Here is a 26,828-nt window from a genome sequence, read left to right on the forward strand (position 1 = left end):
GATTCTAAGGAGCGCGCGCTCAATCAACTTTTTTCTTCAAGACGTACTTATTATTAAGAATATCAAGGCAAAAAAAACAAAAACATGAAAGAACATAGCTGCTGCTGGAACCCACAATCTTTAGCCTGCATAGCTAAGTTTGTTAGTTCCTTCTTTTTCTTTTTTCTGTCTATCCTAAATAAATTATATTAAAATACAACAATTAATATAATTCATAATATCATCATGTAGTATGCATTTCATAGAAATGAAACGTGACCCGAAATTAAGAGGAAACGTTTAGTACGGCGTTACTTCGCTAACAAAAAAGCCTACTGTGTCTTTAGTTTGGAACTGTCGATATTTTTGATTCTTTTCTTATAATTAGTGTTCTGAATGTTGATTGGTTCAACAGGAATTAGCTCATTGTAAGCTGTCAACGATTCTCAACTATTATTGAATAATAATTCCATAGATGCGAAGAATTGCTAAATTGACAACTGATTTGGGCCTCATTTTTTATTTGGTTCGGAAGAAAGGTTGCGTGATGCAATATAGGTTCGATGCATAGAATTCAAGTGAATGTATCAATCATATCATCTTAACATATCTAAGGACGGGCTGATCCATTTAAAAAAATACTCAATAATAAGTTGTTAAAAAATGAAAGCTTACTGTATATCTATTTTTAAAATTCGAGTGATGTCATTGAATGTACTATTTATGTACTGGATGTACGTTTTATAATTTATGCATTCCTATGAGAAATGCCTTCTTTGGTGTCTTTATGTTATTCATTTAAGCCTATGGCTACTTTTAAATTTTTGCAGATTGGGTGTGGTTAAAATTTTAGATTGTGTATCACTGTGGATATTTAATATGATCCTTGTTATTCATTTATTTTCAAACATCCTTCTTCTGGAAATTTTAATTACTCGAAGAAGTTCAGGGGGCTTTCCTGTTGCAGAAAGTCTTTATCGAAATTTTAAGGATATTCTACGGGAAGGATACTAAAAAAACAAGTATCACACTCTCACCCCACACACGCATCATCAATCAAATCAGTTCAAATATCTAATTTCGAATCACAATGTTTCAAAAATGAAAACCAACCTACCCTGTCATAATAGTCTTCCACGTGTGTGATGTTTTATGTTTAATCTGAAGTAAATACATGTTTTTCCTCGAATGCATTATTCTTCATTGATCAGAACTTGAGAGAAAGGTTGAATGACGTCACGTAGTAAGATTAAAAATCTCACTCCGAATTAATTTCACAGAGGGCGTCAGCAGAGTTCTTTATTTTTGGGCTTAATTTTTTTGAAAAATTTGGAAGTTTAAAATTTTGTCATATATTTTCATTTGATTTTTTTGTCGTTTTTTGAGGGATAAAGACAAAAATTCTTTTTTTTCTGGAGGGGAGGGGGGAGCTGATCTGAGTGTCCTTGAAAATATCATTTTTTTAAACTGAATATTTTTTATTCACAAGAGCTTGTTCCACCTCTCATTCAATGGGGATTCCAGATTTTTCATTCATTATCACCTCCGCCCTATTTGCTTACGTGCAAACTTGATTTTAAATTCGTAAATTTGCGTATTAAACACCCTGTTATTTGATTGTTTTTCGGGGAATGTGGTAAACACGAAGCAACAAGGTGTTTTCAAGAGAAGATTGCAAGCCACATTGTGCCAATATGGTATGTTGGAGAAAAGCTAGCTTGAGGCACCTCTCAGAGGAGCAAATGATAAATGTCAACGATTTGGTTTTCAGTGGCTACATTCAGTACTGTCTTCCATCTGCAATTCCTTCCGTTTCTTCATGAGGAAGCGGGCTGAGCAGGGAAGTTCTACCTCAAAGCCATCAGCAATTCAAGTGGATTTTAAGTTCTTTATGGTTATAAATTACTTCAACAACCTTTCCGAAAACACAAAGACACCAACCCCAAAAGTTACTGTTACATCTGGGAGGTTGGCATGTCAAACAAAAATACTCTTGATAACCTTGTTCCTCACGGCAGACTCAAAAACCTCCCAGACAAATCTCCCATGATTATCTAGATCTTTTTTAAATGCAAATATGAGATCGGAGAAGGGATGAAACATACCTGCTTTCTGATAGCAAAGTATTTTAACATTCTCACAAATATCTCCAGCCAGATCTCTACTCAAACTTTCCTCTCTACTTATCATTCTGTCAATCTGTCAGGTCGCCAGACCTTTCAGGTTGTCAAATCTTTAAGGGAAGATCTCGGTAGACTTCTCGTTGAGCCCAACCTGCAGAGGATCTTGACAGAGAGAGGAATTAATTGCCAGGAGTTTTCCAATTCACAGAGCTGGGGTTTAGGAAAGAAAAGAAGTGTGGATCTACCGAGGTTGAGAAAAGGCTTGTTCCATTCTGCAAGGATGTCTAGAGCTCCATTCAGTTCATTGTCAGTAGTGGGAACATTACTGGAGACTGTGACATCCAGCTGGGACTAGATGGATGGAAAGTTTTTTTATGGTGTCCGTTAATGTGATACAGAAAGACAATTCTCGAGCAGGCCCATCCAGTGCCTTCAAAGATTCGGGAGTGAAGCGCTTGTTTTTCTTTACGATAGTAAAGAGTATTTATCTATTAAGTATAGTATTAGGCCCAGTCAAATTATATTAAAGCCAATTAGGGCAAATTCTTTGTATATATTATATAAAATTCCGGAAATAATGTAAATTTTCAAAGTGAAGTATTAAAGTATTTAATACTTACCCTAAACAATACAATGACAATTTTGTAATAGTTGTAGCAACTGAATATAAAGAAATTACCTACATTGAGTAATGAGTAAGTAAGTTTTGAATTTTGATAAATTATATCAATTCTGGGCGAAAAAAATCAATGCTTCAAAGGATGAATGTTAGATTAAAAACGTTCAGAAAATTACTTGGATTCCTCAAAATCAGTTTTTATCCAATATCTCTAAGTAAAGTTGACAAAAATGTCGGATTTTCCCCCCCACAATAATCAACATTATATTATAAATTTATTTTTAATGAACATTTTTTGGCTATTTTGAAATAGTTGTTTATATCTGTTAATATCTGTTTTGATGTCTGTTCTTCCCTAAGTTAATTGCTATACAACTTATAACTTTCAGGGGCATCTGCAGGGGGTGGCTGAAGGGGATGTAGCATTTACCCATATTAAGAATTAATTCCTTTTTACTAAAAATTTTTTTGGTCAGGTTGAAAAAAAAATTTGCGAAAATAGTTGTAAAATTTTTTTTGAAAGATTTATTTTCTTAAAAAAAGTCATTCAGGCAAATTATGCAACAAAGCAAAAAAGTATATTTAAAAATTTTTTTTTTTGTAATATTTAAAATTTAGTTTTTGAATTTTTTTCCCAAAAAAATTAACTTTTTGTGAAAAGCTGTGAATTTTTCAAATTTAAAGAAAAAAAAATAATATTTGAAATTTTGTTAGAAAAAATTAAGATTCTGTGAATAGCTATAGATTTTTTAAGTTTATTTTCAAAAAGTTTAATATTTGAAATTTAATTTTCTATGAGTAGCCATAGATTTTTGAAATTTTTTACTAAAAAAATATGATTCGAAATTTTTCTCCCAAAAAGTTAATTTTTTGTAAACAGTTGTGGATTTTTGAAATTTTTTCAAAACATTTAATTTTATGTGGAGAACTATGGATTTGTGACCGTTTTTTCAAAAAAAAAAATCTGAAGCCAAGCCCTTTTACAAAATAAAATCCTGCGGACGCCCTGTTATCAAAAAAAAATTGTTTCATTTGCGATTTGCATTACACAATAAATTATGTCTATTAATTTGATTTAATAAGATTATTGAGGTCTATTATTATTTCATGACCAGATGTTCTCAAATAATAATTATATGTATCAGTAAATGTCCTTAAAAGGTAAAGAAACAAAATAGAATAATAGATATGTATTAATATTTTATCTTTGGGTCCACTTCCAATTATCTACATATTTTGTGACTAGTACAATGTAAATATATTTCATCGCCATTTTATTAGAGCATTTGTGAGTTAATTGAAACAGACGTTTATTCTATGTTGTAAATCTACTTTTCATGATTAAATGAAGGGACATTACTTTCCCGGTCATGAGTGTCAACTATTTTATTAAATATGTGCAGTAATCATAATAGCTATAAATTTTAAGTATTCACATCTGATATCATTTGCCCGCCTTTGCCCTACATATTAATTCCAAAAGTATATATAAATAAAATTTTCAAATTTGTAGATATGAGCTTATATAGAAATAAAGGGTTGAAATTATTTTCGTTGGAGATGAATATACGGAGTTTTCAACCCATATAGCCACAAATAACTTGATAGAATTGTCTTTTTAAAGTCTCCTAACTCCTTTCACGCATGACTCTTTATATAAATCTTTCTAGCGGTATATGGAGGAACCTCATAAATAAGTTACGTTTCTCGTATTGTAAATTTAGTTTGGTACATAGATATCTTTATTACATATTTCTTGTTGAAGAGGGAGGTGTTCCTAATTATAGAAAATTTCAGCGATCTCAAGTAACTATGCGGATGTTCGTTTACCTTCCTTCTCAGCTCTGACTCCACTAACTATAAATCACACAGGCTAAGGTCAGGGCTGTTGGACGGCCGCTCGTCAACTTTGATAACGACGTGGAACTAACTGTCGAGGTAAAACATGACAGTTTTGGCAACCTGAACCTTTTATTTGAAGGGTATGTGGCTTCTACCGATGGTATCACAACATTATTAAGAATGTCCAAGTACACTGAGGAGGTGAACTTGAATGTATTGTAAAAATGTGAGCCGGCATGACATTGCCCTCACTGTTGATAAAAGCTAAGCGCCATTATCTTGGATGAGAGCATGACCTTTATTATAGGAAGAAAATTACATTTGTCTTCCGCCATCCAGCAGTCATTTTTGGGAGTAGATAGAGTCCAATTGACAACATAGTATTTCCCGCTGTAAGCTCCAACAATTTTATAGTACTATAGTTTATAGCCCTTGTAAAAAAATCGGTTTTAAGAAAAATAATTAGGTTTGTAACTGGAATTTTGAATCTTCTATTTTTTTAAAAAAAAAATAAATTTTAGTTGTTCCTTTGATTTGGTGCATACACGGGTACTTTGTCGAAGGCCACTTTGCCAGAACCTTCTTGCAGATAGCCACATTGCCGAACGGACACATAGCCTAATGCAAGGTTTAGCAAAAGACTTCTTCTTTTTTTTGTGATGATGATTCATGTTGCAATCTTAATCAATTATTGCTATGATTAAGTGTTTATTAATTAATTATAGTCTCTTATTCTATAATTATCAAGATTTGTTTGGTCATTGGATGAGAAACTTATTCTACACAAGGAATCCATGTTCCTCCGAAAAACAATACGAAAAATAATCACCAAACATCTACACCTGACAACAACATAATATACTCTATATTTTTGAGAGGCAACGCTGTGATTTATAGGAAGATTGACAAGATTTTTATTTTTCTATGATTCTAATAGGGGCTCAAGCCCACTATTGAATCAGCTTTATAATGAACTTTTTCCTTTAAATTGAATTATCATGAATGGAAATCATAATTACATAGTGTTCAAACATGAATCATCATCAAATATATTTATTATTTTTTTCGCAAAAGTATCTGTTCGGCAAAAAAAGGGTTTCCACAAAGCTTCCTAGAGCCGATTTGGTACCCCATTATCGTGAGGGGCAAAATAAACGTTCAGGAGCTTTTTTTTTTTATTCCTTCTTGAAAATTTGAATTTAATTTGGAATCTTAGTTTTTTAGAAACTAAACTGCACTTTTCCCTAAAGAAATATCCATTTTTGTCCCAAATGACCTTTCTTAAATATATATATATATATATGTTTTTTAATGAACTTTCTTTCGACAATTGTCCCAAATTATGTCAGAAAATAGTTTTACTTACTCAAAAATATTGCCTTTTCAAATTGCATTGCACGACGAAGGGGGGACATATCGTTCAAACCTTTTCTTCAGATTTTAAAGGTATAAACAATTAAATTTTCTTATCCATCGGTTACCAGATTAAAAAAGGACAAATATTCTTAATATAAACATAAGTTATAACTGATATTACTAAATATTTCATATTGATTATTAAATTCCTTGTATCTTCATCTAAACAAATCCCTTTAAAAAAAAATTAAATCCCTACATTAAACTAAATAATAAACAGGGTGAGCATTTTAGAGAAGATGGTTCTGCTGAATTAATAGTTAAGACCATTATTAACATCAGCTGTCTGTTATATGATTTTGGGAGGCGAAAATGAGTTACTGCTATAGAGAAGAAACTCAAAAATTTCAGGATAGAAAGAGAAAGTATGACATGCGGGCAAACTTATATAATGTACCCCGTCCTTCTTGATTCAAAATAATTCTTGCTCTACCTCTATTGTTTCCCCACTGCTGATTTCTAAGAAAAATATTGGACAACCCAGTCTGATACAATTAGCTATACAAGATCCTCATATCGTTCAGACTTGTATCTTTGTAACTCTTCCGGGAGAGCACAATACACTTGAAGGTGATAATCGGATATGTTATTTTCTTTATTCAATATACAGCGGCTTGGAAAATGATAAAGTTTATGACGTTTGTATAACTGACACATAGATAGGAAGGTGGAGATAACTGATCTGACGTAGAAATGTTAATTTCCTTGCAACTGCAAATTAATTTCTTTGAATTTTAAGAATATATCTGAGAATACGCAATGTTATCCTTGATGTTTTTTAGATCATCATAAAGCCCAGTTTGAGAGTCAAACAAAGAATAAAAATATTTCAGGAAGTTTTCATTTGATAGCCTTGTAACTTCTCTTGTAGCAATAAACGTTTAAAGTATTCATCATTATCAATGCCAAACTGTTGAAACAGTCTGGAATTAAATAATGTACCCGGATCATATTTACTGTTTTCATAACAGTATTAATTGATTTCTAAAGTCGGCTACTAAAACTTTTATGGTACTAGATGCTGCCTGTGATTACAAAAAGGACTGCAACGGCTTTATAAGAAAGGGATGAAGCAATGATGACGACCTATCATGGATGATGGATGCACCATTGATTGCACTGCAAGAATGTTAGCAATTGGGATGTTTTTGTCTTGCAAAAGTTATCAATGATATCAAATACTGACTCTCCTTTTAATATTGATTAATTTTTCATCTTTGACAAAAAGAAACATAAGCGATTATTACATATTCATTTCCTAGTAAAATGGACTTATCTAAATACAAGCTAAATTATGTTACACAATTTATCTTTTGTTTTCAGTCATTTAATCTATTCTTCCTTGAACTGAGTTATTACTACGAGGTATATACTTCATAATTTGGTCTAGTGACTTATGTACAACTGTGGGCATAATCTTTCTTACTGTGTATGTAATCCTTACCAGATCAAGCAATTAGCAAAGGTTTGTTGTTGGAAGTATGCAAACTGTTAGTGTATTGTTGTGAAGTGATCAAAACCATATTTCCAATAGTTTTTTGTCCCTTTAACTTTTTTCTCAAAGCAGCAGACAAATAGGTTTGATGACTCTCCATGATTTTGATTAATTAAGAAATAAGAGATTTTTGATACAAAAAATATCTTAATAAAACTTTATAACTACTGGATGTCATTTAAGTATTGGCTTAAAGTTTTAGGGTACATAATTTGGTTTTTAGACAATGAATCTTACTTTTTGTAATTCCAGGTTTTAAATTATTTATTCTAGGTAGTCTGATTGCTTTTGAGAATAATAGTGACCTGAGTTTAGAGTAAAATATAAAAGGTATCAATAATGAAGTACTTTAATACAATCCAGGTATAATGTACTTACATCTTATCAACCGGATAATATTCAATATTTCCATTATTGCTTCCTTGTAGTCACATCTGCTTAATTTAAAAGATCAATTTGTTTGTTTTATGTAATAATTTGTAATTTCCGCTTTTTTGTTCTACCCCCCCCCCTTTTTGCATAACCGTCCACCCAGATCAAAATATTGGTGGGTTTTTGTCTCATTTACAAAGTCAATAAATACTATTAACTACTATTTTATGCAAAATTATTGCGAAAAAGTGTTTTTTTTTCAATTTACTTCGCCAATTTCGGTTTGACAATTTTTGACATAAATTAGAAATGGACTTCTTATCTACAGAACTTTTTGGATGCGTGTATGTTGGTACGTTATTTGAAGTTTATAACATATTTTAAAAAAAAATCATAATAATACATTTATTATAATACACGTCCACGCCAAATGGGTCTAAATATTTTGAAGAAATAATTAAAAAAAGATATAATAATAATATTGTAATTTTCCACTCCCTCTTTCACCTGAGCAACGCCGGGTTGCTGGTAATATATATGAAGGTTAATAAAAATTCAAAGTTAGACCATAATGTAATCAGGTTTGCTATAATTTTCAATATGAGATATTGTACCGACTGCTGGACAAGACAGACAAATTTTGACAAAACACGCAACCACTCATCTACTATGACGTCAATATTAAAAGTGTGGTGGAAGTCAAACATCAGTCTTATACGCGTTATGGTATAGCCTTGTATATATATACTTAAATACAACTTTACAATAGTTTCCTTGCACTAATACCACTGTAAATACTGAAGGTTCTCCTCGTGTAATAGACAGCAGGTGATAGCAATGATCTTATTTCAGTAATCCCATATGCCTTACTCCTGCATTCTCCTTGCCCTCTCCGAAATGTCTACGCCCTAGTTGACATTTTTGTAATGAAAAAATGAGTGACATGGCAATAATGAATTAGGATTATTTTCAATATCAGCTACCTGTTATATGACTTTTTTGGGTTATGGGGAGAAAATGAACAAATAAAATTTTCTACATTTAAAATAGTATTTGTGGAGGTAAAATATATTAATTATCTCCGCTAACGAAGTTCATTGGAGGTTATGTTTTTACCTCTGTTTGTTTATTTGTTTACTGATCACCTGAAATACAGCCAAAGTTACTGATCAATTTTGATTTAGCTTGGTACAAAAATTATATATGATCACTGTGCGAGGGCATTTTTTCGTCGAGTCAGAGTCGGAAAAATTAGTCAACTACAAACATTATTATAATAGATGTAAATTCAACTTATTTATAATTATTGGTTGATTTATGCAAATAAACCACATTTATAATCATTGGCTAACATAGTTATGAGGGAGAAGTGAACACCACGAGGACCTATTACATAATGAACAAAGATGAAAAAAGAGCACACGCATCAACAATTTTTCCATTTCTAATTTTTAAAGGTAGTTTTTACCCGACAAAAATATTAACTCTAGTTATGCCTGATTTCGATTATAAAAAAAGAAGTTTATATTATAAGTATATAAATAGACTTATTATCAAAAGATTATGATCAAATACATGCAATAAACTTGAATACATTTATGAATATGAAACGCGAATATAAATTCTATATAATATACATAATACGACTACATAGAGAGGAACATATATTTCTTTATCTTTTTGATGAGTAAACAACTAACATCAATTATAAAGTACACGTCATACAACATATTAAACACTTTTCTTAGTTCCATTTACATATCGATACTCCTATTTATTCTTTGTAGCAAATTAAAAATGAAACATTTTTGACAACAACTCTCATCATTATATCATTTGATTTGAACTTTTTGAAGTGGATCTTCCTATGTTTCTATAAGGGTCCTTGCCGTAGTTAATCAATGATTCTTTACGGGATGTTGCAACAATCATGGAACATCTTCGAGGTACACGGTTTGTTGAGGTGCGAAGTAGATTATTTGTGGACACACTCTTTTCGCGGGATCTTGAGGAAAGAGTTTTGGAGGTTGAATAACTACGATTCTTATTTGTATACTAAAATAAATAGAAAATATGTAAGTTTTTCTTCTACAAATATCCGTGTTACAATAGGGGTGGGTTCCTTTGTAGATCCCCATCCAAATTAAACAATTTTTATTTTTTACCAGGAAATTTAATATTTGAAATTGTTTTCAATAAATTTATTTTTTTGAGAATAACTATGGGTTTTTTGAATTTTTTTTTCAATAAATTTAATATTTGGATTTTTTTACAAATAAAAGTTAACTTTTTATGAAGAGTTGTGGATATTTAAAAAAAAAAAAATAATTTAATTTTTCAATTTTTATTAACAAAAAATTATTTTCTATAAATAATTATTGATTTTGCAGTTTTTTTTCCGAAAAAATTAATATTTGAAATTTTTTTCCCAACAAATGGAATTTTTTGCTAACAATTGAAGATTTTGAAATTTTTTTTTCAAAAAAGTTAATATTATAAATTAAATTTTTTAAATTTTCATTGAAACAAAAATTATATTCAAAATTTTTTTCCCAAAAAATTTAATATTTAATTTTTTAAATTTACATAAAAAAAAATAATTTTAAAAAAATCCTAAAATCAAGCCTCCCCCAAAATATAATCCTGCGGAGACTCCTACTGTACGTCTCTGACGATTTGTTATTCCAGAGTAATTTTCTTTATTAATAGAGCAAATTAATATTTTTATAATCAAAGTATGTCTGTCCATCGACTCATAATAACTCCGAGCAATGCTGGGTACTAGCACTAGTTGGCCATAATATACATACTTGTATGTATATTATGAAAATATAGAACTTTTTGTTATTTGATACAAGTTACAACGTATTAAAATTAATATTCCCTCTAGATTGTTATACATAACATAATTAGTTTCAGTAATTGATAACATTACTAAATATTATAAGACATTGTCTTATACGAATATGTAATTAAAATAGAGAAAATGAAAGAGTTGTATCACGTGTCTCAAATTTTGCATACATCAAACGATGAAAAAAGTTCACTTGTGGCGCCGTCAAAACAAAGGCAGGCTAAAATTATTTTCCCCCAAATAGAGTGTGGATTACATTTCTGCACTCAGTTTGTAAATACTATTGTCGACATGTTTTTCAGTTTTTAGCATGGCTTCCAACGAATAAATGATGGTTTTTAGATTTACTTGCTTTGATAAATCAGTAATGAACTCTATTGTCAAGTAAACAATGTAACTTGACTTATTCCCCACTAATTAACAACTAAGTTAATCTGTATAGCTTTTACAATAACATAAAAACTGTAGTTTTCACATGTAGATAATATCTTTTACAAAAGGAGGAGAGATTTGTATCAAAAAATATTCTTATTAAGCCTTTGAATGTGCTGTAAATTGCACTTATAATTAAAAAAATTGAACTTGACAATAATAGAATGAGAAATTGAGAGATTTTATTTGAATGGAGCAAATCTAAGTTTCTTAAATAAAATAAAGGTTCTAAACTATATATAAAATCCTTGAGTCTCTTAACTCATCCCACAAATTTGAATACAAAGCCTCTAATTTACTCAAATATGTCTTGAAATATTGGCCTGTACATATGTATACATACATAGATGAAGTGAAACAATAAACAGGGCTTTTCTCCTGTTCTTGACTGTTGTTTGAGATTGTTTTTATGTTAATGTACCACAAATATAAGTTATAACATAATACCTATGTTAAACAAACCTACTTTATTAGAAATATAATATCCAATTTCAAGGTAGCTGGATTATTACTCCCAATATTTTTATTTGGGGGCAAAAACGGTTAGCAACATTAATATTTATATAACCATTTTGCTTTTCATATTTGTAACATAAACAAAATATTAAGTAGCTCGAATATCTTCCTATTAATACAAAGTTTGGATCAGACTTGGTCTCAACTATTGCAGCCCCTATGTAAAAAGGATTGAACGGGTCTAAATATCAATCTGGCTAGGAATAAGTACCTATAATAACTGAGAGTAGAGCCATTTTAGCTTTAACAGGACCTTGGACATATATAAATGTGCGGGGCTCTTATCTTTCTTTGCCTTTCGGATATTTCAAGTAAATTTCGAATTTTACAATTTTTTTTTTTTTTTCAATAACCTTATTAAAAAAAAAAAAAAAAAATAGAATAATCTCTTTTTTTCTAGAAAATAAATATTATTTTTTTAAATCAAGGTTACAGTGACCTTGATTTAGTTAGCTACCTCCTCTATTTTTTTTTTAGAATGATAAAGAAAATTTTAATGATCGATCAAAGTTGTATCATAACGAAATGTTAGAGCTTTGTTTCTAAAAATATTGTCACAACTTTGTTCTTAATTTTTATTAGAAAATATAAATTTTCTCTTAATAAAAATCAAAATTTTGTAGTCTCACTTTTTATTTCTCTATTTTGAGTGGGAAAATTTCTAAATTCCCCCCCCCTCCTTTAGACTCCTTACATAGATTCTTGACTTCCCTATAAAAACGAGGCAGAATAAAGTCTTTAAATCTTTCAACTCAAGTTTCTTAACTATTTTAATTCATGTCAGAGTCAAGTCGTTTAGTCAACAATGCTAATTCCTAAGTAAGAGTCAATATCAGCATACATCGTAAAATAAAGAATAAAGAACTTTCGTTAATAAAAATATGTTTATACTAATTGGAGATGCAAAACTCAAAGTAAAAAGTATAAATACTTTGGAGCTATGGATGCACCCAATGTTATGAGTAAAGCTTTCATAATGTGCCAAAATAAAATAAATATATACGAACTAAGTTAATTACATCATATCAAGTGTTTAGCTCAAATAAAGTTTTAATCAAGTTTGAAATCCCTCAACTTCTAATTTATTTACTATTAGGGCAAAATGAAAGTTCTCGGTCCACAGAGAGATGGTAAATAGTTAAGTTTCCTTATGGGTGCAAAGGTCAATCTTTTTATGACTAGTTGCAACGGGTTCGTTCAAGTAGTTTGTTTACACGAACTGTTGAAGTAAACATCTTTTGTTTTTTTTTGTTAAAATTGAATATCGTGAAGTTATATAACTCTTTGTTTTGGATAGACTAACCCCTAAGGAAATTCATCCAAAGTTGAAAAAAGTTTACGGGGACTCTACTCTTTCCATGTCAACTCTTAAAAAGTGGGCAGCTGAATTTAAACGTGGTCATCTTCCGGAAAGGTCATGGCAAGCGTGTTTTGGGAAAGCGATCCTTTTATTGATTATGTTGAGACAGAACAATTATAGGTGAATATTATTATTACTCCAACCTTCTTGGCTAGCGTGATACCGAAATTGGTAAGAAGAGACCTGGCTGATAGAAGAAAAAAAAAAAACATTTTTTAACTGAATAGAGCACCTACATACAAGAGTGCGTTAACAGTGGTAAAATGGCAGGATTGGAGATTTGATTTGCTCGGCCACCCCTATTCTTCTGATTTGGAGCCCTCAGCCTTTTATCTGTTCACAAATCTAAATAAATTTGTTTCGCATCCAATGAAGAAGTTAAGAGGGTCGTTGATGATTTTATTCACAACCTTCCAGGATCTTACTTCCTGGAAAGAATACTGATGTTGGAAAGGATCTGGATCAAAAGTGTGGAAGTCAAGGGAGATTATGTAGAAAAATAAAATTTATTTTGAAATGAAATTCACTGTCTTTCATTGTTAGAATGAAAACTTTTCGCCTTAGCCAAGGAAATCAATTAGTTATGTAGGTTATATATCACGAAGTTTAATATAGATATATTTATGGAATGAACATTTATGTTAATAAATTAATCAGTATGTGTAGAAATACCAAGGAATAACAATCCAACAAATCAGAGAGTATTTAATAACTTTCTTTCGCTTATAGATAAAATATGAGAAGGTTACTCTATAATAGAAAACTTTCTTGAAAATAAATTCAACATGGCAATGCGTATTTCTGAAAAATAAAAAATATAATGAATATCTGTTTTTTCAATCAATTTAATTGACTATTTCTAGATTGGTATGACAATTGGCATAATATAATGTCCAAAATAATTTCTAAAGCTAGTGAATATGACTATAAAATGGATCTTCATTATTAAGCTAAAATTGTTTCAAATTAGAACTTAAAAACATAATTTACACTAACGTAAAAATTTTATTCAGACTAAAATATCTATAATTAATATATGAGTATAAATAATTAAAAAATTATATAATTCAGATAAAATAATATCTTTAATTCCTTTTGGAAATGAGAAACAAAAATTGCACTTTACCCCAAACTCAGTAGATTAAATCTAGCCTCTGATGTAAAAATCAAGATGTCAATTATAAATACATTTTTAGGATCATTATTCACTGCAAAAGGATTTCAAACAAGAAAAAAAAGTGCCAACAGAAGAATGAAGAAGTGTTGGCCATAAACATATTGGTTTTCAAAAATATATGTTAACAGCCAGCACTATAAAGAGTGCTCCGTGATGAACATATATCATATGAAAGTATATGTAAAAAGGAATGAAATCTTCCAGACGTTTAGTTCAACTCTTATTAAAAAGAGAAATAAGTTCATCAAATCATATTCATTTATTTTCTAACGCTGTTAATATTATTATTATTTTATTATAGAGGAGAAAAGGTCTAAGTATTGAGTAACTAAGTGTGGATGTGATCATGAAAAACAGAGAGTAAAACTGATGCTTTTTCGGGGAGTTATTTTATCTATTATATAAGCTAATTTGGTCTGTTCGTCGACACCTAATGCTAATGCCGGATACTAACAATAGTGACTGATAAAGGATTGTTTTTGAACACTAATGAGATAGGTAATTAAGTATATACATACTGTAAGTTTTCAGAAAGTCGTTGGAGGTTCTAGAAGAGGGTTTCCAAAAAAGAAGAATACAAAAAAAGGGCTTTGTTTCTCTTGAATTTTGAAAGTAAACTAATTAAAATTATAACCTTTTTGTAAATTTGACTCTTTATATTAATAACTTAATAGTCAAGTAAAATCTTTAATTATGAGTTTAATTCGTTTCTGAAATGAGCTTGTTCGGACTAACGAAAGCAATGTTACCCTATAAGAAATAATTTAAAAAAATATTGAAGCTTAAAGTAGCTCTCATTTTCCGTCAACAAACCTCGACTACCACTAAAAACGCTTATGTAGATGACATTTTTGATCTAAAAAGTCATGTCTTGGGCGAACTCGTAGCTTAGCCCTTCGTTAGTGGACTAGAATTTTCTGTAGTCCACATTTTATAAAAGTGCTTCAAATCTGTTTAAAATAGATTTGATTGCTAGAAATTTTTAGTATCCTCATGAAACATCTTTAAAATTTTTTCCTAAATTTTGTAATTTCTAATCAAACTTTGATGAATTTATTCGCTTTAAAGTCGTTCATTCAATTTAAAGTATGTATACGCGTTGTTACTAATGTAATATTAGTAGTCATTCTTTATATCACACTGAATCTCATCTAAACTAATGAGTTCATTTTTTTCTACCTAAAATTCGTTAAAAGTAATTAATCTTCCATATAAATTTTTATCAAAAAGTAAAATTATAATGTTTCAACTATAATAATCAGAAGTTATATCTTGTTAGTTTAAAAAAATAATGTATTTTTTCTCCTTTTCTTGAACTCAAGCCAGTATTTGCAAAATATTTGAAATTTAAGTAGAGTAATTTTATGTCAATGTCGACTGTATATCATTTAATAAAAATTGTTTAATTCTTGGGGATTTTTTTTTACTCAAGTACTCTAAATACGTAAAAAATGATGTTTACTAACGGAGGGCTAAGGTGTTATTTTACTAAGTTTTGGCCATACCATGGGAAAAAAAAGAAACTCCTTTTATTTTAATTCCTTTATAAAAGGAAATGACAGGAAATTATATTTAGAATATTATCTTACATATTTTTCTTAAAAATATGTTGAACGTGGTTTCGTATTTGTGATTTAAATACTACATAATCAACATGTAATCTATCTATTTCAATTCCATCTTTTTAGTAATTGAGGGATTCCATGGACAATTTACACTCTATATATTTTTCTGATCCGATGTAAAAAAATTTTTTTAATGTCAAATAACTTATTATTGGCAAGATAAAAATGAAATTTTTTATAATTGTAACACAATCCAGTTCTAAGTTATTTTTCATAATGAATATGATCATGAATCGTCTTCAAGATCCCTGCGTTTTGGATGGTAGTTTGTAAACCACTCATTTGATGGATACATACCCTATTATATAATATACATTGTTTCATAACTTTTGAGTTATGCAATGAAATACTTTGGAGTTATGTTTTAAAAAAATAGGGTTGTCCATATAAACTTTTTAAAGAATAAATTAGATACTAAATCAATATTTTACTCTAGGAAAATGATGAAAGTGGTAGAACCGTGGGCTTAGGGGATATTAGTAGTTTCATTAGTTCATATAAATAAAGTTATATAATAAAATTCTACGTTGAATGGTTTTTAGAGTTGTAATCCCTATAAAGTTAATCAAATCTTGTGAATCTAAGCAACTTCACATGTAATTTTCATTCCCAGAAATGATAATTAATAGAATGCATTTATCACACAAAACCAATCCCTGTACTGACTTTATGTCAAGTGTAATTATATACAATAATGCAGAATAATGAACAATACACAGGGAAAATTGTAGCATTAATCCCAAATTCCTCTTTGTACTAAGCTTTAAAAAATGTTAAATTTATCCTCACTGAGTGCGTTTTAAGATTTGATAAAATTATAACGAGACGTTATTGCGGGTGTTCTATACTTTTTTAATTATTTTGTTATATAAAGAATAAATTATATAACTCAATATATTCGCATTATATGGCATTACAAGAAAACAGGTATATTTTTGATAAACTTGGGAAATTATCTGAACACATATCTCATATATTTTATTTGGATAAATAAACCATCGAACCTTTAAGGAAATATTCCATAGAACGACGGTTCAGGACCATTTCCAAGGACCAATTGGACTGGTTCTAAGGCTATACTGAACCGAATAAACAAGGACCAACACAACTCTAGTTCCAACTATTTCTGTACATCTCTACTGTATAAACCCTCTGTTAGTGAACTGAGAGATTTAAAAAAAAAAAAAAAAAACTTTTTATTCATTTGAATCTAATTTTATTTCCCAATACTTTTCACAATGCTCCTGAAACATTGAATTTAAGTTTATATAAATCTTATTGGTCGCTGTACAGGTAAAAAATGTCCTAAGACTAACCTAAAGAAGGAAAACACCATTTGATTTACAAGAGAGTTTGACTTTTTTAAATCTCCGACTACTTCCAATGTAAAATCACCAGTAAAATTGTAGCTAAGACAATTTTTCAGAGGCATTTCCCATCACATGGAGACTTCAAGTTTTTTGATTATTTCCCAAGACCTAGCCAAGGATCCCCCAGTTTTTCAAAGACTTTAAAGATCCTCGAGTATGGGCAGTCGGTGTATTTTAATCCTTTTATAACCAGAAAGTGGTTCATTTGGACGCTCCAAATGTGTTGTGTGTCCCACAATTTCCTGATCCAAAAGGAGTTGAGGCATTTCCAAAATTTAGCAAATGATATCATGCTTAAGCCACAATATTTTATTGTATTGTGCATTCTTTGAGTTGATATATTTTTCTTCCTTAAGATTTTAAGGAAAGAATGTTAGAATGTTCAATTACATTAATCTCAGAAGCTATCTTTGGACAGAATGGAGATATTAGAAATAAGTTGGGGATTTTGGGCAAAATGTACGTGCTTCATGCACTTACTCTATCCTATGTGAATAAATTTAAATAAGCGTTATTATCATTTAATAATTATGTTTTCTTATAGGGTTTATTTTTTTACCAAGTTAACTAACTATAAATAGGATACTCTCTAGGGGAGGGTTAATGTCAATTCTTTCATCATTTTTAAAGTATTTTTTTAGTGCAATATGGCCCTTTTTCCTGGGAAAGTCATCATATACTACAATTTTAATTAATATCGCTATGAAATTCAACTTTTTTTTTCTAGACTAATTACGAAGGAAAACAAACACATGCGACTGTATGTAAACACTGGTTCTCACTTTGTATTTAAGGTCATATTTTAAATACAAAAGTAGGTATTCAATAAACATATACCAGGGGCATCCACAGGATTATATATATATATATTTTTATTTTTTTTTTTTTGGGGGGTGATTTTTTTTAAAAATCAAAATCACAGGGGGGAAAAAAATTGATTTTTTTATTTAACATAAATACACAAAATACAGAACTTTAAAAAAAATCAAAATCACAGAATTACATTCTTTTGAAAATATGTTTGAAACATTAATATTCTTGGAAAAAAATTTCAATTTTTATTTATTTAGCATAAATACACAAAATACAGCCAATAATAACAATTATAAATTATCATTAAAAGAATATAACGTACAAACACATTCCTTATAGTATGACATCAATCACTACATTTTAAACTTCAAACACTCATATTTGAACATATTGAAAAAAAAAAACATGAGAAAAAAAATTTCATTTATTAAATTTTTGAAAAAATGTTCATTTATTATATTTTTGAAAATGAAAAAACAAAAAAATTCTATTTTCAATTTTCAGAAAAAATTAAAAATTTTTTCACAAAAAATATTATAGTAAAAGAAAAAAATCCTTCATTTATTAAAAGCTACAGCCTCTCCAGACCCCCCCCTATTTTATATATCATATTTTTCAAAATCTCAAAAATCAACAGCTATTGTAAACAAAACAAATTACCGTATGCGTCAGAAGGCCTTGTACACTTTTTATACAGATAATAGCGTTTAAATTTGGTGCGTTTCATAAAGAGAGAGAAATAAAAATAAATTGGTTTCCTTTTAAGTGTTGATTGAGGTAATAAAATCAGCTGTAGGTCTTTCAGGAGTTCCAAAATACAGAAATGAAAAAACTTCAACAAAAAATTGTTGTACACATCAAAGCCCGTGAGAAATCCCTTCATGATTGCACGTAACTTTGGTATCAGTAAGGCCACTGTAAACAACACCAGGAAGCTCTACAACGAAACCAAATCCTATTTCTATCTTTATAGGTCGGGAAGACCAAAATCGGTACGCACAGAGAGCCTCATAATGAGTGTGAAGGTGAAGATAGACGTTAATCCTCGTGACAACATCTGCAAAAATTGGACAGGGACCTCAGGGTTCACGAAACGGCTGTGTAGTACATTGTTAAACAGGATTTGGGCCTGAAGTCTGGGACTGTCACAAAAATTCAGGATTTGACGGCTGTACACAGACAAAAGAGGCTGGAACGGTCGAAGATCCTCCTTAATAAATTGAAAAAAACCAATAGGAAAGTCCTCATTTCTTCATATGAAATTTTTTTACAGTTGATACAGTCAAAAGCTCCCGCAGCCTTCGGTACATTACCAACACTCTCAAAGACGCCCTTCCAGGGATACAATTCACCGGGCATTCGAAACATACAGTAAATGCCATGATACACGGTGTCATTGGTTCAATCGGTAAGGCGTTTCCACTGTTGTGGATAAAATGGACCTTGAAGGCCTTAGAATATAAAATTATATTGGCGAAGAAGGTGTTTTCCGCCCTCAACGTGACCTACAACATTGGAAATTGGGTATTGCCACAAGATGGATCACCGTGCTACACTTCCAAGATCACTCAAAAGTATTTAACCAACAAATTAGTGGGAGATAGGTTGTGGTCCAAGGAGATGTGGCCGCCCAATTTCCTTCACCTAAACCCACTTGACAACTATGTGTGGAGTGTCGTAGAGAGGAAGGTCATTGCTCACTACCACAACAGCGTGGAGTTCATGAAAGACAAGGTGGAGGAGGAATTGCCCAACATTGCAGAAGAAGCCCTCAGGAAAATTTGTTGTAATTTCGAACCCCCTTGGCGCTCTGTATTGCGCAGAGGGCGGAATTTTCGAAGAATAATAGAAACTAAAATATTATTCATCTTTTTTTAATATTGCTTTGTATAATTAATATTAAGCCTAGTCTGATCTTTGTTCCTAATAAAGTAAAAAGAGTACAAGCACTTATGACGCAAACAGTTAATGTTTTTTTGATATCGAGGTAATGCCGCAATTCTATGATACATAAAGATAAATAATATCATAGTTTCATAGCAACATATTGATGCAGGGCTTACTAATATTCAATACAAATGATGAGTCCCTTATTCTAATTGATGAATATAAGTATCCGTATAAAATTTAGTTATTACTTTGAGTTCTTAGCCTACACCACATATGTAACGTCGTTCCCTATATTGTATCACGCAACCTTTCTTACGAAAATAAAAATAAAGAAAGGACCAAACTTATTTGGTAATTAGCCAATTATTTCCTACTAATAGACGTGCTAAGAGCTTAATAAGAGCTAATCCAATTCAACCAATCAATGTTCAGAGCACTGATGATAAAGTTGACGTCACTCATCTTTATTTCTTCTTTTTCTAATTATTTCTCGTAATAGTCCCAAGGACCTTCGGTATTAAGGACCTGTCCTAAGAACTGATAGGCGAGGTCCTCAGACTGGAGTAGACCGAATAAATAAGGACTGAAACAGCACTAAGTATATGCTATATAATATTTACAAAATAGCAAATTAAATAAAAATACAAAATATACTCTTCCTTTCTGGGGTCATATATTTTTAATCTACAAATCTCTGAGTAAGATAAGCGGTAATACAAATTTAAAGCACGTAGGGAATAGGGAATCATAGACAAATGATCAAAAGTTAAATCGCAAGGCTTTAAGAAAATCAAACTTCAAAATTCCTATCTAATTTAACTTTTTTTTATTGAAGGCGTACGGAATGCAAAAAGTTTCCTCATGAGTGTTTTTGATTATAATCCTTGTTTGAATTTTGATTACGTGAGATCTCTTCAATTGTGAACAAGTAGATGCTCAAGAGTTGATAGTAAAAAGGGATCTAATATATTTATATAATGCTGAAGTACTAAAAATATTGTTTAAATAAAATTCCTTTAGTATCTGTGTCTGCAATTTCTGTTAATTTGCTACATTTTTATGTAAATATTTGTCCCTAAAATAATGTTTAGTTAAAATTTAGACATTAGAACGGTTTGATTTCAACTTTTATCGAATTTCGATTAGAGATAGGCTGGAAAAGTTGCCTTAGGGTATGAAAATAAGGTGTAGAAAATTTCATTTCTCTACGATTTCATCTTCAGTTGGTCCATTTTGTTTAAATTTTTTGAAAAAATGATAATTTTCCCTTAATTTGACTATATTTTTTGATAAGAATATATATAAGATTTTTAAAAATATACAAATGTTAGTACAGTTCACATCTAGTATTTGCTAAACTTTTTTCTAAAATGGTAGTTTGTTCCGCAAAAAGGGAAAATTTATACCATTTTTTTGATGATTCGCGGTTAACCTGCACCTGTTTTTTTCTTGATGGTAAAGTTGCTTTTACAAATCCATTTCTACTATTTTCTCCACATATTCTCTCCGATGATTTTGTAACGGACTTTATCATTCGCTCTACTGCCTCGGTGTGGCATGGTATATACAAAAAGTTTTCATATTTTCCTTTTGATATAATTATTTCTTGTATATGTTTGTTTGTACATTGTCATTGGAGGTTCTGTAACATTTTCTTCCCATTCTATCATTTCATAATAATATTCTGCAAGAAATTGAGTATTTGGGATTCTAAATTTTCAAACCGTGTCTGAAATACTACTTTTCTTTGCTTTCAATATCCCATGCCTCCCAACTTCATGGACTTGGCTTCTATCATCGTTTATCAATTATCATAGACATCAAAATGTTTTCAGGATGACAAAAGTACACATTTTGATGTATAATTGGCTTCACAATTATTTGGGCTTGAGGTCAACAACTTCTTAGTCATTTTAATGACTCAAATAGGTGTCTGGATCCGTTTATAACTGATGGCTTACTTTTCATTTTGAACCATATCGGACCATTCATTATAAAAATAACAATTTCTTTCAGGTTTTTAAATATATTTTTTTGTAAAAACATAAAGCCTTAAATTGTTATTGGAAGTAGTAATCCATCTAGAATGTGACATTTTACCAGGATATCTATTTGACAGTGCGTTGCTACAAGTACCTATAGATACTGCTGTGTAAATACCTAATATGTATTGTTGGTTATTAATATTAGTCAAGTTATAAAAAAGTTGAAATTGATGGGTTTGTATTATACAATTTTGAACTTGTCCAAGCAATCCCTATTTCTCCAGTTAGACCTGTGGGTCCTGAAGTTTTACCATCCAAAGTTGTAACAAGGTTCATTCACAGAAGCTCATTTTGATATAAAGGTATATCACCCATTGAAGATGTCTTTCAAGAGTTCTTTCCAGTTAAGAAATAATCCCATTTTTGAACCCAGAGTAGGTCACAGTTCCATCACATCCGTCAAGTCTTTAAAATTGATATTTTCATTTTCTAGAAAACTAAGAATGGAAGAACTAATATTTAATGCAGATCCAGATCATTTCCTACAAGTTTTTCTTAATCTTTGATAACAACAATTTACTTTGGGACTCCATTGACTTTGCGATGGAATAGCGAGAAGGAATGGTTTTAACAGTATAAAGTTCTATGAACTTTACAAGATTTGGATGACTATCAATATGGATTGGAACAATCAGGAAACATACATCCAGGCTTGTGAACGGAATGGTTTTTTTTTAAACGAGTTTTTAGCCCTCCGTTCAAATAGGTAAGAGGAATTTTGGAAGAGGTGTAGTTGTCCGCAAGACAAGTATCTTAGAAGTACGACTATGCAAATTCAGAGGCAATTTTTGAAATCGGGGAGGGTCTAAAGCCTCCATCCCTGCAGACGTCTCTGATATTAACATTCATGTAAATGTGAATTAACCAATTTAAAAAGCACTTCATTATTATGTCCCTTTTACGGAGTAGGAATTTAATTTATCTTGTACTCAGTTAAACAAATTCTCACACTCATTGTTGTTTATTTTTGGTGTAATTTTTTGTATGGATTCAAAGTACTCTACATTGAGTCCAACGTTACTGGCTACAATGGAGAGTAATAGTATTTCTATAAATCTTGGCTGCTATGTAGCCTACATGTCGGTGTTAAGTTAAAAAAAAACAATTTATTTTTATGAAAAAGACAGGCATTTTAAAGATATATTACGGTCAATTATAGGCCTTGAATTCAAATTTCTGGGATAAATTGAAATACTCAAGAGTGTTAAATGTAATTTAAAAATTCCGTTTCATCTACTTGACTTAATTTGGCCCCAATATTGTTTTAGAAAGTATAATTTATTAATTTCCTAATTCTATAAAAGTGGCAGTGAATATTGTCTACTTTAACTTCAATTAGTGGTTTAATCAGAATCATTTGTTCATTGAAATAAAGTATAATTTTTTGGAAAATGTATTCCATGTGCAATTTTGAGAAAAAATATTTTAGCTTCCTTTTGGGTTGACGTGCTACAAATATCCAATTCTATTACAATGACTGAGTATTATTAAGAGTTGGTCATAAGTTATATATAATAAAGTTTAATAATTGATTATGAGTTAACGCATCTATATTTACATACGGGATTAAGAGGAGATCGATATGAATAACAACAGATATAGCCTTTCTAATTCTGTGAAAATAAAATATTGTTATTTTTACTCGGCTATTACTGTTATGAACTTTAGTTGTATTAATTATATTAATACAATTCCCATAGACATTTGAGACGAAAAAGAAGCTTTGGCGCCCCAGACAAACCTGAAAGCGTTCTTGTTTTTCTACATTCAATTTAATTTAGCAATCTCATTTGAGTATCCCACTTTTTTATGCCTCAAAAACTGTACAGCTTCATTTAACGACTGCGCTACTGTATGTATGTATAATGTTCAAGCCTGGAACTACCCAAGGTTAATTGAAATATAAGGTTAGACCATCATGTAATCGGGCTTGCTAGAATTTTCAATTTGATGTATCGTACCGACTGCTGGGTAAAAGAGAGAGATTTTGACGTCATAGAGAATAGAAAGGGTACCAAATACAAATCCACAAAATACCAAAATTAGGAACTGGGACTACGTTGTGGGCCAAGAGAGAGAAGTTTGGTATCCTTGGAGTATGATATTATATTTTATTTACATTTTATCGTATATGTATACATTATTAATAATTGATTATTATTATTACGATAATAATACCTATTTGCCATTTGGAAAAAGTATAATGTATTGGCACAATGAAACTGTCAGTTGTGCAATTGCCATTTGTGATTCTCCTAACAACATAATTTATCATCATTTTCCAAAGCATCCCTCAAGGAAGAAAAAAGGGGAAAGTACTTGTCATCGAAAGGAATCTTTTTTGAATTTTGCAAAAAAAAAAAAAATACAAAAGGATTTCATTAAGTTTCAAGGGATTTTTTTTTGGATACCGAAACATATGTGATGGGTCGGCTCATCAGCATAATTCAGGAAAAGTATTTCTAAGGAAGAATATGAAGCTATAAAAAAAATTATTTGCACTCGTACATTCATTAGTATATTAATATTGTAAACAAAGGTAGCTTTAAAAGAAAAATAGCAAAAAATTTATTAGTCAAAAAATAGAGACGGAAATTATATATATTTTTTTGAAACTCATTATTTAATTTTAAACATTAAACTTTCAAAGTGTGAGTGCATGTGTTCTAGCTAAGTCTAAAAACCTTGTCAAACAATTCCTCGGAAGTTTGATGGCCAACATTTTTTCGAAGTAAAAGAGATCTTCCTTAACACAACTGTAATGCTATTGGGAGCGAAGTTTTCTTCTTGTATTAAATCCACAAAGAGTCAATATGGGAACTGTTTGACTGTGGATTAATCAGTTATATTTCAATAAAGTATTCGTTTTAAGATACTCAAGTTTAATTAAATCATTACATAACAATGCATCTTATGATTTTTTTTTAAATTCATGATCCCTAGTAGATATAATTATGTTGCACTTTATCACAATTACCTATTATTGATATGCCGGGAGTGGCGAAGTAACACGACCTTTTGTTAGATTGAACTCCACACATTCTCCAAGGAGTCTCCATCAAGTATCTTCTATTTGATGAAGAATGCTTATGATAATTTATAGCCATCCTAACAAATGGCAGTCAATACAAATAAATTATAATTAATTGAAGGAGTAATGTAAGGATCGAATATATTGATCTTGGATTGAATGATATAATTGATGATGACAAGGTTGAGAGGAGTTAACACAGAATAATTAATAAGTAATAAGCCTTCAATTTTATCTTCCAAATAAAGTTTTGTGAAATCAGACAGTTTTCTTCGTTCTCGCTGTATGTAGTGCGCTATGGAAAAGTGATCTTCTTGAGAAAGTGAGACTTAGCTTCATATCCTTCACTACGACGTGGAAGATCCTCAATGGGGTTGAGTAACTTAAATAAAATAAAGATCTTATCAAATCTTGTAGAATCAAGAAAGTACATTGTTGAGACAGACTCGGAGAAGACTCGGGACTCCAATACTTTGAAATAAAGGAGCATTGATAGAGTTGTTAGATGAGAATCTGACCCAGGAAAACGAAAGTCCTTCACTTTGATAGCGGAAATAAGGATTCATAATGTCCCAAAATCCGGAGTAGATAAGGAGGATGGATGAAAGGATGACTAAATAGAAGTGGACATCGACAGCAGACAAAAACTATGGTAGAGACATAGGGAAATTCAAATTCTGTAATAAGTCCCCCTTTTTATATGTGTTTGACTAAGACTAGAGTTTAAGATCGACTTCGAAGTAATTCCAGCCAATGTTTTTACTATATCCGACTAATTTGTACAAAATTACATATATTAGTGCTATGATTCTCGAGACCGATCTTTGTCTCTTTTATGGTTTTGGTCTCGTCTCGGTCATCTGGTAGTTAGCCGAGTAAGTCGATCATACCAACTTTTATACATCTCTTATCTACTCCAAGACTATCCATCATATTATTTCTTTACCATTTTTTAAATGAATTACATATTTATAAATTCGTAATATTAAGATCGATATAGTATATTATTCAATACTGCATTATAATACTTGCCTAGTAATCTACTATAAAAGTGTAGCTATCAATTTGTATTTCTATATGATTTAAATTTCTTCTTATACATTATAAAATGGTCAATATATATATTCAGGCTTGTGAACGGAACACAAATTTGTACGGCGTTTTATGGAACGTGTGTTCAATGAACGGAAGGGATTTTTTTTTTAACATTGAACGCTAAAAATTAGATTTTAGCATTCTGTTCCAATAGATCGTAGAAATTTTGGAAGGGATTTATTTGTTTACGGGATAAGTATCCCAGCAACATGACTTTGCAAATTCTGATACAATTTTTGAAACTGGGCTGAACCTATATTCTTCTCTCCTGCAGACACCCCTAATAGTAATATTCATGTAAATGTGAATTAACCATTCTAAAAAGTACATTATTATTATTAATCTCCCTTTTACGCAATATTAATTTAATTTTTCTTGCACTCAATGAAACATAGTTTGTCCACATGTTATACTTTCTCTTTCTATCTCGAAATTGGAAACAGGGACAGAGGATAGTTGAAATTCAATTCTTGCAACCTTTCAATAATAAGGAAATAACTGGGGTACGTCAAGCGTAGGGATGCGAAGTGAAGGAAGAATATTAGTGGCCGAGGAAGAGAAGACGCGCAGTGAGGCGGAAGGATCTCGACTTTTCCGAGTTGTTCGGTTAATTAGCACTTTGACGTGTTACGGAAACAGATGTAAGATCTCATTTTGTGGAAGAAGTTTTGAATTAGGCTCCTATTGAGTATTCGGAGGAGGGGTGAGTTCTGTTGGAGTCCATCCGTTGCGGTTGACTGAGGGGCGAGGCCGGAGGAGACCATATGCAATTAT

The 26,828-nt window shown here is 30.6% G+C and overlaps 1 protein-coding gene across 1 annotated transcript in view; it reads right to left on the reverse strand.

Moving 5' to 3' along the window:
* Window positions 1-9,346: 9,346 nt before the first annotated feature.
* LOC121121944 (tachykinin-like peptides receptor 86C) overlaps window positions 9,347-26,828 on the reverse strand; it is a 102,360-nt gene continuing 84,878 nt past the window's right edge. Inside the window, exon 9 of the mRNA XM_040716933.2 lies at window positions 9,347-9,901. Within this exon, the coding sequence (XP_040572867.1) occupies window positions 9,674-9,901 (228 nt within the window). The 3' untranslated portion in view covers window positions 9,347-9,673. The remainder of the gene's footprint in view (window positions 9,902-26,828) is intronic.

The sequence above is a fragment of the Lepeophtheirus salmonis genome, chromosome 7 (genome assembly GCF_016086655.4).
Source record: "Lepeophtheirus salmonis chromosome 7, UVic_Lsal_1.4, whole genome shotgun sequence".
Taxonomy (NCBI): domain Eukaryota; kingdom Metazoa; phylum Arthropoda; class Copepoda; order Siphonostomatoida; family Caligidae; genus Lepeophtheirus; species Lepeophtheirus salmonis.